This window comes from Girardinichthys multiradiatus, chromosome 17 (assembly GCF_021462225.1).
Source record: "Girardinichthys multiradiatus isolate DD_20200921_A chromosome 17, DD_fGirMul_XY1, whole genome shotgun sequence".
Taxonomy (NCBI): Eukaryota; Metazoa; Chordata; class Actinopteri; order Cyprinodontiformes; family Goodeidae; genus Girardinichthys; species Girardinichthys multiradiatus.
The window spans coordinates 12,221,208-12,237,982 of NC_061809.1; the positions used below are offsets into that span (position 1 = coordinate 12,221,208).

Genomic DNA, 16,775 nt, shown 5'->3' on the forward strand with positions numbered 1-16,775 from the left:
CCCACTACCATCTCGGATAAAACGCACAAAAGTCTCTTTATTTTTTGTACGCTGCTGCTTGTGTTCAGGCGTCTCCTCTGAGAACTTGGTCGTGCCCGTCTATCTCACCCTGCCTTTGGCCTTGCCTCTTCCTTTGGTGCTGGGAAGTTAGACAGACATGAAGCTCATTATGCATGAATAAATACAAATTAAACAGCACAGTGCGTCACAATGCTGTTGCAGTTAGTGTTGACACTCAGTTGCTCAAATTAAATTACATGCCAGACAGTTTCATAATAAACATGTACAGGTTTTCACACCTCTTCATAGTTTACTATAAAGTTCTTGCATAATGGGACACTCTACAACCATACTGCAAGTCTTTTTCAATAGACTAGCTTTATGTTTTCAGATGTAAATCTTACATTTCATCTGAGAGGAGGAGAGATCAAAGGAAAGAGCAAACACCAGAGCATCATGCTATTAGCCAAGGATGTCGCTGCCACACCATGACTGTTCTCAGAGGATTCTGTGATTAAACTGATGCAACAATCAACCAAATCACTCGGATAGTAAACTAGTTTGTTATTGAATCAAATTGGAAGACTAATAGACATGTCAGTTATTTACATAAATGTGCTAGTACGTAAAAAAAGCTTTGGACTAGCACAAGGAGGTGAGTTTACATATGGAAAACAGCTGCTACTTACAACTGGGTGGCCTGAACCCGATTCAGGAGCAGGTTGATCTGTTGGGGGGGGGGGGGGGGGACAAATGGTTAGTCACACCGAATCTGGTCGTTCTGACGAACAAGTTGCTGCACTGATGGATGTCTGCATAATTCCCACCTGAGCTCATCATCAGGCTAAATCACCATGATCTCAGAAATGTTTATCATCACAAAACTTTGCTGAGGAACAAGGTGCTGTCCTGACAATAAAATGTGGCTTCAGCTCAAATCATAGTTGTCAAAATGGGAGAGGGGGAAACAATACAAAAAAAAAAAAACACTGGGTGTTTTCAAGATGTATTGAAAAACCCTTTAAATGTTTGTATGAAGAATTTTAAGAACAATCAATTTAGACACTATACCAACCTCCTTTCTACAGTGAAGTTGGTTTTGTGCTACAGCTTTTACAACAAAAGAAGCCAACGGCTAGCTGGACGAGCATCAAAATTCAAACTAATTTTCTGTTGGTGTCCCAGAGTAATAAAGCCTGCCTGTGAACGCCTGAAACTTGGTTTACACATCAGCATGCACCAACATTAAAACTTGTTTTCTTTAACAGAAAACAGGAAAAAAAATAGTCATTTCAAAATAAATGACTCGAGATTTAACCAAACTGAAATCTGAGTTTAAGAAAAGCCAGAAATTTAAATATTTGTGGAGGAACTATTTCATTGGCAAAAGGTTGTTAATCTTGCTAAAACAATTTATGGGGGAAAGAAAACAAACATGCACAGCAAGAAACTTATTAAAACTAATGACAATATTAGATCTTTTTAATGAAACCCGTTTTTAGCATTGTTAATATTACTAGTGATAATGCTAACTTCTAACATTTAGCATCATTATTAGTAGTAATGCTCATTGTGTGGTAAAGAAACTAACACTATGGAAGCAAATTACCATATTTCAAATGAAAAAGCATTTCCAGAAATGCTTTTTCATTTTAAGAATGTGGCTGCATTGTTTGACTCATAAATGAAATTAGTAATCAATCATCCTATTTGCATTTGCTTCTTCATGACTGCACGTTTTATGCCATAATCAAAAAGAAAACAAAGCAGACATTGCTTTTTCGTTTTCGTGGTCTGCCCGCAAAGTACTGCCCAGAACTCGAAAACGAAAAAGCATTCCGAGCGGCGGGCGCAGCAGAGTGACGTCAGCAGTTGCTCTTCCTCAGCTCCCTGCTGACCGAGTTACCCATCTTGTTCGGTAGGGGGCGCTGTGCACGTCTGCATTGCATTACATTGCAAACGTGCCGAGAAATTGATTGAATTGCAGCAGGGCCAAGATCAATTTATGGCAGTGGCAGGCAGAACTGGTACTAATTTCATTTATGAGTCAAACAATGCAGCCACATTCTTAAAATGAAAAAGCATTTCTGAAAATGCTTTTTCATTTGAAATATGGTAACGATTTGCTTCCATATAACACAGCCTGTTTAGTATTTTCCAGCTTCTACTTCCACTCAAAAGTAAATATTACAAGTAATGTTATGATGGAGAATTAGGGCCAGGTTAAGGTTTTTTTTAAATTATAAGAATAAAGTAATGACAGGTCATCTTCCAAATCTGTGGTTCTTTTTTCAAAACAGACACAGTCATATGCACATCGTTTCAAAGTCCTGATACTGGTAATTATTTGATCCTGATGTGCTAAAGGATTAATAACGTCCTTATTTGTGAAAGCAATATTAAAGTATAGCTTCAGAAGATGCTTAACATTGCTCATTTTAACGCATAGAAAACTACGCCTTTTTGTAAGAGTCCTCACAAAAATTACCACTTTATTCTTCTACAGGTCCTTCTCAAAATATTAGCATATTGTGATAAAGTTCATTATTTTCCATAATGTAATGATGAAAATTTAACATTCATATATTTTAGATTCATTGCACACTAACTGAAATATTTCAGGTCTTTTATTGTCTTAATACGGATGATTGTGGCATACAGCTCATGAAAACCCAAAATTTCTATCTCACAAAATTAGCATATCATTAAAAGGGTCTCTAAACGAGCTATGAACCTAATCATCTGAATCAACGAGTTAACTCTAAACACCTGCAAAAGATTCCTGAGGCCTTTAAAACTCCCAGCCTAGTTCATCACTCAAAACCCCAATCATGGGTAAGACTGCCGACCTGACTGCTGTCCAGAAGGCCACTATTGACACCCTCAAGCAAGAGGGTAAGACACAGAAAGAAATTTCTGAACAAATAGGCTGTTCCCAGAGTGCTGTATCAAGGCACCTCAGTGGGAAGGAAAAAGTGTGGCAGAAAACGCTGCACAACGAGAAGAGGTGACCGGACCCTGAGGAAGATTGTGGAGAAGGGCCAATTCCAGACCTTGGGGGACTTGCGGAAGCAGTGGACTGAGTCTGGAGTAGAAACATCCAGAGCCACCGTGCACAGGCGTGTGCAGGAAATGGGCTACAGGTGCCACATTCCCCAGGTCAAGCCACTTTTGAACCAGAAACAGCAGCAGAAGCGCCTGACCTGGGCTACAGAGAAGCAGCACTGGACTGTTGCTCAGTGGTCCAAAGTACTTTTTTCGGATGAAAGCAAATTCTGCATGTCATTCGGAAATCAAGGCGCCAGAGTCTGGAGGAAGACTGGGGAGAAGGAAATGCCAAAATGCCAGAAGTCCAGTGTCAAGTACCCACAGTCAGTGATGGTCTGGGGTGCCGTGTCAGCTGCTGGTGTTGGTCCACTGTGTTTTATCAAGGGCAGGGTCAATGCAGCTAGCTATCAGGAGATTTTGGAGCACTTCATGCTTCCATCTGCTGAAAAGCTTTATGGAGATGAAGATTTCATTTTTCAGCACGACCTGGAACCTGCTCACAGTGCCAAAACCACTGGTAAATAGTTTACTGACCATGGTATCACTGTGCTCAATTGGCCTGCCAACTCTCCTGACCTGAACCCCATAGAGAATCTGTGGGATATTGTGAAGAGAACGTTGAGAGACTCAAGACCCAACACTCTGGATGAGCTAAAGGCCGCTATCGAAGCATCCTGGGCCTCCATAAGACCTCAGCAGTGCCACAGGCTGATTGCCTCCATGCCACGCCGCATTGAAGCAGTCATTTCTGTAAAAGGATTCCCGACCAAGTATTGAGTGCATAACTGTACATGATTATTTGAAGGTTGACGTTTTTTGTATTAAAAACACTTTTCTTTTATTGGTCGGATGAAATATGCTAATTTTGTGAGATAGGAATTTTGGGTTTTCATGAGCTGTATGCCAAAATCATCCGTATTAAGACAATAAAAGACCTGAAATATTTCAGTTAGTGTGCAATGAATCTAAAATATATGAATGTTAAATTTTCATCATGACATTATGGAAAATAATTAACTTTATCACAATATGCTAATACTTTGAGAAGGACCTGTAATTTCCAAAATAATTCTCTGAGCCTGGCTCGAATACTCAGTCGCAGTCATTTAAATAAATACATCAGCATATTTGTGTTGCTCACCAATATCAATATTTTCCTAATTAACCATCATGCTAACATTATTGATATAACATGACTGATGCAATATTATTAACATCATTAACCTTAATGCTAACTTAATGGTAAGACCAAATAATGCCATTGGTTCTGAAAATCTAGTGTTGTATTAGTATTTAAAGCCCAGCTACAGTCATGAAAACAACAATGCTTCACAACAAAGGTGCTCATATAAGAAACATCTTTGCTGCATTGCTCTCATTATTTATCCAATAATCTCTACAATATGCATGCAACCGTAGGTTTAATCATTACACCTACCTTAATGAGATGATAATTAGGCTAATTCTCTTTTCTCCATAAATCTAAATACATGCGTGATGTTATTTATTAGTTTTGTATTTTTCTGATCAAATATATTTGTACCTACTATTTTGTATGTGTTCCTGTAGGTTGAACAATTGAAGCTAAATACTTACATCATACTTCTGTCTCTTTAGCGTCTCAGTGTAGTCAAACGTCTCAGCCTCCAGCATCATCAGCCACTGCCATAGGTCACTAGCCTTCTCTCTTTCGGAAGCAAGTAGATCAGCGGCTAAAAACCAAAACTTGGAATGGATTTTGATTCATGAAGTAAATGTCCCGCCTCCTACTCACTTCAGCTTTTCCTCGTTCATATGGTCAATGTTGAGTGGTTTCCTCCTCTCTGCCAGGATCTTTCTCTTCTTTTCTCTTTCCGTTTGCTTCTTTGCTCCCTTCTTTCCATCTTGCTGAAAAGTCAAATAAAAACAGGACATTGTTTTTTGTTGGGTTTTTTAAGCATTACAAGAAGAAAATCAGAAAAAAAAAAAAAAAACATTGGGGACCTACCCTTTGCTGACCACCGTATTGCTGAGTCATGTTAGTCAGGGCTTTTTTCTTCTTGGCGTCCTCATCATGCTTCTTACGAGCCTCCTCCTGCTCTTTCCTCTCTTTTTCTTCCTGTAATGCAAAAGGTCCAAAAACACACCTGATTGATCTCGGAACCGAACTTAAAAAAAAAAAAAAAAAATTTACGAAGCGTCGATAATCTTTGCTACCCTTTTCTAAAAATAAATCTGATCTTTTTAGCGATTTTCCGTCTCTCTCAACGCGTTAACAGCTTATTTATTTCACAATCAGAGTCACCTGCATTCTTTCACATCTGACCAATCAGAGGACAAACGTGGCATTAAAGAGACAGTAGCCAAAACTGAGCATTAGTTTGTTTGGTCATCTTGAGCTGTGCATTTAGCTCTATAGCTGTCAAACGTAGCATTGTGTTGCCTTGCAGGTAACGATAGGAAACGTATAAATCTTCATTGTAAAATAAAGCGTGTGGTTAAAACTTTAAATATTTAGGGGAATTTTTACTGAGCCACACCTGGCTTTCATTTTACACAATAACGCGACCTACAGTTTTATCATTATCAAGGAGACTTCACATGTAAGAAGAGAACTGATCTTGCCCCTCTAATAGCCATCTGATTATTCAGTCATCTCTAATAAACAACGATCTATCTTCCCTTACAGATTAAAGCTGCCAAGAACAGTAAGCTGATTTAAAACTCAGTTTTTCTGGGTATTTTTCAGGAGTTCATTTTTGAGGCCAGAAAATTTTATGAGTAACTCTGTGATGATCAATTTGAGATTTTTCTCTAATTTGCAAAATCACTCTTAAGGGACTCACAGCAAGACGAGTCTGTCTCTCTTTCTCCTGCTCAGCACGGATCCTCTGCTGTTCAGCCCTCTCACCACGACGATTCTCCTAATCATCCGTACACACACACACACACACATAATTGTTTGCCAGCTGGTACATCACTCCAGCAGTAGTGGATGCTTTCATGGAAGACATACAATCCTGTTAACAAGAGCGATGAGCTCCTCCTCGTCCTTCTTTCTCTGAATGAAGTGGGCCTCGATCAGAGATTGCAGCTCAGACAGATCTTTCTCCTGACGCTTCCTGTGGATGTCCTACATGGAGGTGACAGACACATGTGCGTAAAGAGCATCCACTCAAAATGTCAATTTCTGTACACCTCCGTCAACACTTGGGTAGCTTACTTAATATGTAACCTTAAAAGTTAGGCTTTAAAAGTCAATAAAAGTCCTTGGATGCTTGTTTTTTTGCCTTCTCCATGCCTTAGGCAAGAAATTTGAAAGAAAAACTCAAGTCTTTAAAAAGTTATGGACCACTCACATCAAAGTAAACTTTTTCTCCCTCTGGGATCTTTGGAACAGCTATCGTTGGAGCAAAAGCCCTGTGAAATAACACCTTTGTGTTGGAATAATAGTCATTTGTAAACTGATTAGAATGAGAACAGTAGCAAAAACTTACTTTGGTTTGGGCTTCGATTCATCTGTTATAATAAAAGAAACAGATTTGATCTTTTTATTTTGGATCCAGTTTACTGTGCATTAAATCCTATGTTATTAATGTTAATAAACATTGTTTTATATGCGTACCTTCATCTGCAGCTGGGGCTCCTGAAGGAAAGGACAGAGGAAAATATCAGCTAGGAATACAAAATCATTTTCTTTTATGACTTCCAAACATTGAATTACCAAGATGATAAGATTTATTTTGTAGATAAAAAAAAAACAAAAACAAACAAGAAATCTACGAAAGCATCATTTGGTAGAAACATGTTACAAATATTTATATGACATTTTCTTCCAAGTTTCGTCACATGTTTTAAATTTATAGTTCAATAGGTTAAATAGTTCAAACGCTTTCAATAGTTCTAATTATAATGATAATGATAATGTAGCACTCTGACCCTAACCATGATACTACCACCACTATGCAAACAAATAGGCATTTGTTGATTTTTATACTTTAGTTCATCTATCCAAAAATTTTAATTGGCTAGATTAACTAATATTAACAAAAAATTTGCTTGCTCATTTTTATATAATGGAAAAATTATTTGAACCTACATACAAATGCACTCTCGGGTCCTTTTACATCAACATTATATGCCAATGACCAAGTGGTGTTTTTCTTAAACTTTGGTAAAAAATACTTTTACACTCTTTACCAAAAAATATTATTTATATGATATTTCCTTCAAAGTTTTCTTCCACATTTAAATTTATATTTCAAATAATGAAGGCAGGTCTTAATGGCCCAGATGTGACCCAAACCATTATTATATCACCATGCACAACAATGCGGATAAAGTTTTTATAATTCAATAATTCAGGTAATCTTTCAATAGAAAATACAGAAGTAATTTCTCTTGCTCATTGTACTTTATCATTTACACAATGGACAATATTACAATATCTTTAGTTTTCTAACAGACTCAGAACTCGATGTTCCAGTAATGATGGAAGATTCTCATTGCCCACATGTGGCCCAAACCACGATACTATCACTACCGTGCAAAATAAATTTGTGAACGTTTTTATACTTCAATACAGGGTTTTTTAAATTGTCATAAACAGTTAATTCTAAACCACACAAGCCAATTTCTTGCGTAAGATTTAAAGCTTGTATGTGAAACACTATCAGGGATCCTTAATAACAAATACAACCATAGCATACATAATGTTAAACAGTAAACCCCAGAACATTAATATTAAAGGATTTTTATAAATAATGTTGTAACCATACCTTCATCTGGAGCTGGAGCCTCTACAAGAAGGGACAGAGGGAAATGTTAGAGCATCAATACACATGGATTTCCTTTTATTACTTCCAAACCCTACATTACTGAGGTTTGATATTTACTTTATTTATTCTGATGTGAAAACCTTTCTTGCATGTCAGAGGGTGAAATAGAAAGCCTCAACTCATTCTGTATGCCATGTCACGCCACAGTTTCAAGGCACAAAATCGTATTTTTCGGATAAAGGAGGTGGCTCTTTTATTAAAGTGTGTTATCAGTATAAATCTAAAAGAGAGAAAAATAACCTACTTGCATTACAAGTAAATCCCTCCATAACACAAAATAAAGAAGATTGGAAATTAGCATTTGTGATATCGACAAACATCTGAGCTCTAACGTCTTCTTTTCTAAACCAAATAACATTGTAAGTCTCCACAAAATGTTTAGGACTCCCTTCTCCTGCAAGATATTTGCAAACTAATCAGAAGAGACAGCATGAAATAGAAAATTCATCATCAATAAATGTGGCGCACAAGGCAATATCTTAAGTCAGTTAGGTTACAGAATAATTTCTACCACTTTGACTTTCAATAAAAAAAGGCATGTATAACAAGAGGGCGTCAAGATTTCAAATCAAAGTTTTTTAAGGATAAAGAAATGCATCATAGCGCAGATGCAGGTAAACAGACCAAAATCATGATACCACTTCCACCATGCAAAATTAATGGTTATAAGGTAGCGCAATTTTTTAGTGCAGTCTTTATACTGTATATAGATATCTATATATAGATATATCTATATCTATATATAATATATCTATATCTATATATAGATATATATATATATATGCCCTTTAAAACAAAGCGAGCCTTAATATACCATGGACAGGCAATGGTGTTTATTTCTGGTATTTGGGGAGTAGGGATTTTGTCCTCTCAGATGTTCAGAAGTTGCCTAGTTTGTCTTCCTGACCTTTACCAGCATTGATGAATTGTTACCCACCCCCTCTGTCCAGATGGTGCGGTTGATGAAAGACTGTAGCTTCGACCAGCATGGAATAAATAAATTGTTTTTCAGTTTAAAAAGGTCTCAGATCGATGTTTCCTTTTTTCGTGACTTTGATAGTAAAGTTGAAGCCAACGTCAAAATACTAAAGTCAATATAATAAGAATAATTTAGTTATTTGGGCTATTTTCCTTCAGAAATGGTTTTAAATAACAGAATATTTTTTATTGCATGACCCCACAAACAGTATAGTAATAAACAGTTGGAGTGAAATAAATACCTGTGCCATAACCTGCACCTCTTTCGAGAAAAAGAAATGGCTATACTTCATCCGTAGCATTTTAAGTTTCTCACAGAAACATGAATATTAAGATGAAAAAGGAAAAACAGAAATCTTTATACTGTCAGATTGTTGATTGATTTCTACCTCTGGGATGATGAGACTTAAATAAACTTTGAAAATCCAAATAAAAATGTAGTGACTGACATTCATTTTTCATGCCTAGATATACAACTTTAGGTCTCTGGTCACTCTCTTAGTATATGCATGATTAAGTATGAGCTGCAAGAAAACTGTTCATTTGCAGTCAGGGCCGGCCCAAGGTTTTATGAGGCCCAGAGCGTATTTCAACTTGGGGCTCCACTCAGTTACTCACATAACCCACCAGCCACCATGCTATCACTAACCTCACCAGCATAGCTTTTACATTGGGCTTGACCATGCATTAATCTATCAGATCTATAAAGTAATCTTTTGAAATTGCAATGCAGAAAATCTCAAAGTGAATCTAGAAATCAGCTCATTCTGGATACACTTGAATGAAGTTTTGAGATTTCCTATCTGTGTGAGAATCCAAGTGCCTCTTTGGGGACCTCTATTGGTGTGGAGGTCTCTTAGACAACTGCGTAACTTGCTCGTGCACTGTAAAAATTACTTTAAGAAAAAGAGTTTATTTTACCTTCAGCAGTGGAGACAGGAGGCTCTAAAGAAAGAGGTAATACAAAAATATGTTTTTAAAGCTGACATTTTATATAATAACCACTCTGATACTGGTCAGACAGGGTATAGGATATGAAATGTAAATGAACCTGTTCTCAAAGTTTTTCCTGCATGCAGACTGCAAATGTCCCTTGAGTGGTTTCAGCTACACTTACAAATGGATATCTCATTTATATTAAATTCATCTGATCCTAACTCAGCAAGCAGCGGCTGACCAGCCAAACAAAGCAGTGATTACTGATGACTGGACACAAGACGGCTAATGGGACTGAAACGAACGAGCAGCTATGAAAAGATAACATCATTTAAAGTAATCTGCAGGTGGAGACTGCTTTTTTGGAGATTTCATTCAGTTGATGTGCTATTAATAAAAAAACAGCTCTTCATGTGTTTTTCAGAATGGCAAGAGTAATGCTACCCATGAGGCCATTATAATATCAAATTAAGTGGTTGTGATCATAAATATTATTTTGTAAAAACAGATGAACTCATAATGGCAACAAGTATTTAAAAGAAGAGAATTACCTTCTACTCCAGGTGAAGCTTCTTCTGATAACAAGAATAAAACAAACAAAATAATAATTCAAGCTCTGTTATTGCAGACATGATAAAAGACTTGCTGCAACACACACACACACACACACACTTTGTTAAGATTACACGGCCCAAGGGGGTAAGCACAGAGCAGAGTAAAAAGGCTCTGTTCACAGACAAAAAAGCCTTTTTTTCTTCCAGCCTTTATGACTGAGTGAACCAAATATAGATTAGTGGATCAATGGGACTCAGCAAACAGCTCCAGGCAGGAAGTTGGTCACTCTGCACACCATCATATCATTGTCTCTTGGGATGCATAAAAAAAAAAAACAGTGCTGGACATTTATCGTGAACAAAGGTACAAATGGGGAGATCACCTAATGAGCTGTCTGTAACATGGCGAATAGATCGAAGCCTTAGAGACTTAAGTTCCTGAGAAATTTGAAATATAGTAAAGGTTGTGGGAACCTTGTAACAGTGGGGTCTTTAAAATAAAAGCAGATTTTAAATAAGAAACCTCATTCTTTCATCTGGAAAACTGAAAATGGGTAATCAGTGGGTCTGTCAGCGGGATAATGATCCAAAACCTATGGCCAAATAAGTAAAGAAATGGTTCACCAGACACAGATTTAAAACTTTTCCATGGTCAGATCTGAATCATATAGACAACCTGTGGAGAGAACTAGAGATTATACTACTGCAATAAAAGATTAATATAACTGAAGGCTTTTACATAAATTAATTTTCCATATCTTAAGAACATGCAACTATCATGACACTTGATGGGAAGGAAACCATTTTTGAAGCTTTGGCATTCCAAACGAAACATCCTGCTATCTGTGCTATTCCTGGCTGACAGCAGACATGTAACTGCAACAAAGAGACTCCACACGTGAAGCCATGCACGAGCCTTGCCTTCCCGTCGCTTCGTCTGCACATAAGCTGACATAATCAGGTCAGCTGCCTCTAAGAATGGAATCAAAAACACTCCAGAAGGCGTCACTAACCTTCCTCCCTAAAAAGAAATTAAGTAAACAGGTAAACATTTGAAGATTTTTTTTTACCTTCAAAAGATGCTTTGGAAATTTATTCTACTTACACCACCTCCTCCACTACAACTTCTTCAGCTTCTTCTTCCACTACAACCTCTTCAACTTCTTCTTCCTCAACGTCTTCTAAAACGTCCTCCACTGCTTCCTCAGACATCTTGACTTAAGTTGCTTTAATCAAAGAGAAAAAAACAGGCAGTTATATGAAACCATAGAAATTCCTCACATTTATCACATTTTTTAGACATTTTAATATTTCTGTGCATCTGATTAGTCCCACCAAACCAATTTTTCCGATGATGCTAATTGTTGTGATCGTTTACCTAACACTCTCTTTTTAATCTGAGTGACTCTTATCTTTCAACTAGCCCTTGACAGATGGCTTTTCTCTTCTCCAGCTTTCAAGACCTTTTAGCATTTGTGCAAACAACCAAATGCAAAAGATGTAGAGAAAATCTTGGCTGTACGCTGTGAGGTTGGAGCAGTAGTAGAGGCACAAATGATTCCACCACGGGTCCCGGAGGCCGAGGCCCAGACCTTTAAACAGCTCCAGGCCTAATCTGCAGTCATTTTACTCTTGGTGCTGATCAAGGCTGCAGGCAGCCGGCAGAGGCCCGAGTGGCGCTGAAACTGCCGGGACTGCATGAATTTTTTAATGACCTATTGATTTCATCTGAATACATGGTGCATTGTTTTTTTCCTTTATGCACACACTTGTAAACACTTTTTCAGGTACCGGAGAACCGGCTTTGAAGCGGGTGGCTGGAGAGGATGCGCTGTGAGAAGATGCACGGTTTTAGTCAGTTTCTGCATGCTTAACATCAGTGTTGCTATTAGGAGAGGCTCAACTTCTCCTCCTCTTTATCTTACAGCTGTTTGTAAAGGTAAATAGTTTGTGTTTACTTCTGTTCTCAGCTTTTGCTTCATTAAGTCATTGAGCAGAATATGCATACAGACTTCGCACGTTACAAATACATGATTAGGTTTAGGCAAGTTTACTCAGGAATGCGTGACATGTAGAGATTAAGGTGTCTCCCATTCTTCTTTGCTAAATATTTCCAGCTCAGTCAGATTAGATGAATAGCATCTGTGAATGGCACTTTTAACATCTTGGCACAGATTCTCAGTTTGATTTAGCTTTGGACTTTGACTAGGCCATTTTAACACGTGATCATGGTATTATGTTTCGTCCTTGTCCTCCTGGAAGGTGAACCTCCACCCCAGCCTCATGCAGCATCTTACATTTTCCCCCACCAGGATCACCCTATATTTAACTTCTCCCATCCTCTCTGACCAGCTCCCTTTAGAAAGAAACATCCACAGCATGATGCTGCCACCACATTTCATATTGGGAATGACGTGTTCAAGGTAATTTAGAGTGCTAGTTTTCCAATAAACATTATGCTTTGTAAGTAGGCGAAAAAGTTTTCTAAATGTAGTAATAAGGTCATTTTGTTTTTTGGTTGTAATGTTTTTTTTTTAAGGGTATCAGAGTAAAGGGGCTGAATGCACACCACACCTTTTATTTGGAAAGACATTTGGAACACCAGCATACATCCTTTCTACTTCCAACTCACAAACATGTAAAACTTTATGTTGGTCTTCTACATAACATCCCAATAAAATACAATGAGTTTTGTGGCTTTAAAGAGACACAATGTGTAAAAAAGTTCACTATTTATACTGTTAAATGTTGGATTACAGAGGAAAAGATGCACAGTGTCAAACTATGTGAATAAACTAAAATACTTTGTCCCATTACCATTTTGGTTTCCTTGAGACCTTAGTATGCAGAGAATTATACCTTTCTACAGTAACACATATAACAAGCTAACATTAGCTGGTTTAATAGGCTATTTGCAGCTCCTCTACAGTCACAGTGCCTGTCGCTAAAGCTGATTGGATGGTTTAGTGAAGTCCTCGGACTGACCCCGCCACAGCACAGAAAAGGCGATCAAACCTGACTGTTTAAATGAAGGGAGGGGGGGGGTTCCAGTCCTCCTCAATAGTTTTGAAACAGATAACTTTGTCTTTCTTGCAAGAAAGGGGGAAGTGTATTGAACCATTTCCCAGGGTTGCGCAGAAACAAGTGGGGGAGGGAGAAGCACTGTGTTACCTGATACAGCTGAAAAAGACCAGTACTATTCTTTGGCATTTCATTAAATGCACTTTTAATTGTAATTGTGAGAGTTTAACAAGTTACGGTTTTATAACTACTCAGTAAACATCGATACCATAAACCACTCCCATGCCTCATTACGCATTATAAATACGAACTTACAATTTACAACACTATCAATACACAACAATGAAGAGAGGTTGCCTGGTCTTGACAAATAAACGAAAATGAACTTTATAAATCAATGAGCTTTTAAGAGTTCCACCTTGTTTGACCTACAACTATTCTTTATTTAATATATAGCCCCCATGTTTTTCTTTAGAAAAGGTGTTTCAAATTATTGATCCAAGCATAGCAGTGACATCTGAATGCTTGAGATCAAGGTCAACAGGAGCAGACTGAATCAGAGTCCGATGTCATTGAATTATATGTCAAAATTTGATTGCACAGTACACTTCCTTCATAGCTTTTTCCACAGGCTTATAAATCACACGATCATAAAATTCAATGTCAGAATGGCAGAAGAGTGAAGGGGAGAGCGAGGGTCTATTTTTAAGAATAATAGGTCGAGCTCTTGAACAGGTGCGAAGCAGCTCCTCCAGACAATGGCTCACCTCGTCTGTTCTCCAGTAAATCAGTGGGCCGGGTCCAACATTCAGTGGGCTATTTATGTTGCTGCTGGTTTGACAGCCAGCTGCCAATATGGGGGACATTTTTACAACAGTAGAGCTCAGGAGGAGCTGATCTTGACTTTGAAACAAGTCACAGATTTATCTTGATACTATGAAATGTTGCATTTCGAAGCTAGAATTAGGTCCAAATGCACAGTTGCACCTAATTGGGCATTCCTTTATGAGGCTTATTAATGTTTCTCTTAATTTTGTTGCTCAAAGTCAGATACTGCGGTCCTTGTGAGGGTCATATTTGGTGACCCACCAGATTAGAGCATCTGAAGTCAAAGGACAAAGGAAAAAGAGGTGAACAGAAACAGGAGATATGGAAAAAACAGAACATGCATAAAATAAATCTGAAAGTGGAAAAGCAGCATGTGGAATGTATGAAAGCCCTCGTGAACGAGGTATTGAATGTGCATTTGGTTTAATGAATGCGGTCAGTTGGCGTTTGGCAGAAACTGTGGAACAGCACACCGGCTGACAGTGGCAGGAATGTTGCTGGTGCTGCTTTCAGCATTAAGCAGCATTAAGTCAAAGCCTGCCACCAACACAACGGTCTCAGGGGTGAGCTTAGCACCTTCTTCAACCAGCATATACAACACTCAGAACAAAAACATGAAGAAAATCCCCTGTAGGCTGTCTTAGGCCACACTGGATCCAGCTATATCTTTATTTCTGACTTTATGATACTGCATGTAAAATAACTTAGTATATCAGGCCAACATCAGAAATTGTTTTTTTTAAACTAAACTAAAACCTGTCGTTTAGTTCTCTTTAACTATCACGTTTGTTTAATTGTCCCTCAGGTCAAAGTCATGTTCAACTCTTACCTCTTACACTGTTTGTCCCCTGAAAAAGCGATGGGATTTACAGCAAGTGGTGTTCTTACTCTTCTACATCCAGGCAAATAAAAGTTCAATCATCCCCTTTCCTACCCTATGCCTCACGTTAATACAGCCCCGAAAGTCTCGTGACCACATGTCTTTGCTATGACTGGATGGGAAGGTCCCTTCTATTGTTGGAGACAAAGTCAGATCAGGTGTACCTGGACCAAAATACAGCCTTCAAATGCCCGTCGTGGTTTGCAGCACGAGGGGAGGTGGTTGGAGAAAAGTCTGGTGGAAGGTTGGAGAAAATAAGTAAAAATATTGTAGATTATTACCAGGTAAAACTGAAGGAAACAAGGATAAATTTGACAGTTTATCTCTGAATTTGAATCAGATCTGTTTAATTTGACCTAGATCTTGTAAATGTGTGCTAGATGAATAAAAATAATTAAATTCAATTAAAAAGGTTCAAATATAAATGAAACGGTCCATAAAAGTTTTGACAAACGTTCCAAATCCAGGACCCATACATAACTGACCTCAGTCATCAACACCACATTAGCAGAATATAAAGTAATCTTTGAAAATATTTTGTTACAGAAAAAAATCTTTTGCTTTTTTACAGTGTACAAGGGTGTACTCTACAATGCAATCAGTTAATAAATAAAATGATGATTTTTAGCCTATCACTATTACCATGTTGAGTGAACTAGCTACAAAAGCAAGCTAAGTATAGCAAGAATAACTAGAAAAATTAGCATTTCCTGCAAAAATGCAGTGTGAATGCTGTAAGCTGAATTTTTTTAGCTGAAAGCTGGCAGAAACAAGCTGAAATTGACTGCTGAAATCTGATAAATTAGTAGAAATAGCAGAAACAGCAAAGACAAACTGTCATCTGATCTCTTTGAGCAGGAAGACTATTAGCTATAAAACAGCTTAACAATGTAAAGTTACCTCAAAACTACTTGTTGAAAGAGTTGTTGAAATGCAAGAACTGACAAAAACTTTAAAAAAGCAGGAAAGAGCTGCCATAGATGAGCTGAAAAAGCATAGACTGAAGCAAAAATATAGCCTAAGAAGTTGAAGTCAGTGGTAAAAAACATGAAAAATTGCAGAAATTTCAGAAAAAAAGGATCTAACAACAAATACTCTGAAGAAACACAAAAACAAACAAGAAATTGCCTAAAAAACACAAGTGTTCTTCAGCTAAGAGACAAGAGAGGAGAAAGAGAAGCTAAAATGATAACATTAGCATATTGGCTATTACTAGCATGGAGGCTGATATTAATTTAAACCACCTACCATGCAAAAAGCAATGTATAAGCTAAAATGAGCTAAAATGCTAATACTTACTACAGCATATATTCAAAAGTCTATGAAATTGCCGTTTAAAATTATTCACTGCATTGCTTCGGCAGTCGCCTATAAATAAAGAGTCCAGTTTAGAGATGTGTAGTAATAGGTGCCACCAGGCAATGGCATGGGAGTCAGGCCACTCACTGTTCTCTCTTCATTGCTATGGCAGGCCCCAACTAAGGAATGTTGAGACTTTTATTTTGGAAATATCAGTGAGTTTATTTTGAAAGGATAAAGTAGATCCATTTCCATCACAGAGTCCCAGCAATAGTGTTAAGACCAATGCTGCAATTATCACTGTGTGAAATATGAAGACGTTTATTTTGTAGGGTATGACTAGGTGTTGTTTTGAAAGTCCAGTATAGTTGTCCTTTTAGGTCTGGCGTACTTCCACTAGATATAAAGAACCTG

General features: G+C 37.6%; 1 protein-coding gene across 3 annotated transcripts; it reads right to left on the bottom strand.

Moving 5' to 3' along the window:
• Nucleotides 1-12: 12 nt before the first annotated feature.
• On the bottom strand, nt 13-15,146 carry tnnt2e (troponin T2e, cardiac). Of its 3 annotated transcripts, XM_047389599.1 has the most exons (16): nt 15,012-15,146; nt 11,439-11,559; nt 11,347-11,354; nt 10,331-10,354; nt 9,765-9,788; nt 7,806-7,826; nt 6,653-6,673; nt 6,525-6,546; nt 6,387-6,447; nt 6,044-6,160; nt 5,874-5,951; nt 5,036-5,146; nt 4,823-4,935; nt 4,645-4,735; nt 690-727; nt 13-139 (listed from the first exon to the last, which is right to left on the bottom strand). In XM_047389599.1, exons 2-16 carry the CDS (start codon nt 11,543-11,545, stop codon nt 100-102), a joined length of 876 nt encoding a protein of 291 aa, XP_047245555.1. In that variant the 5' UTR covers nt 11,546-11,559; nt 15,012-15,146; the 3' UTR covers nt 13-99. The 3 variants fall into 3 exon arrangements, with proteins under 3 accessions (XP_047245555.1, XP_047245558.1, XP_047245556.1); XM_047389602.1 differs by lacking the exon at nt 9,765-9,788; XM_047389600.1 differs by lacking the exon at nt 690-727.
• Between the last annotated feature and the right edge of the window lie 1,629 nt (nt 15,147-16,775).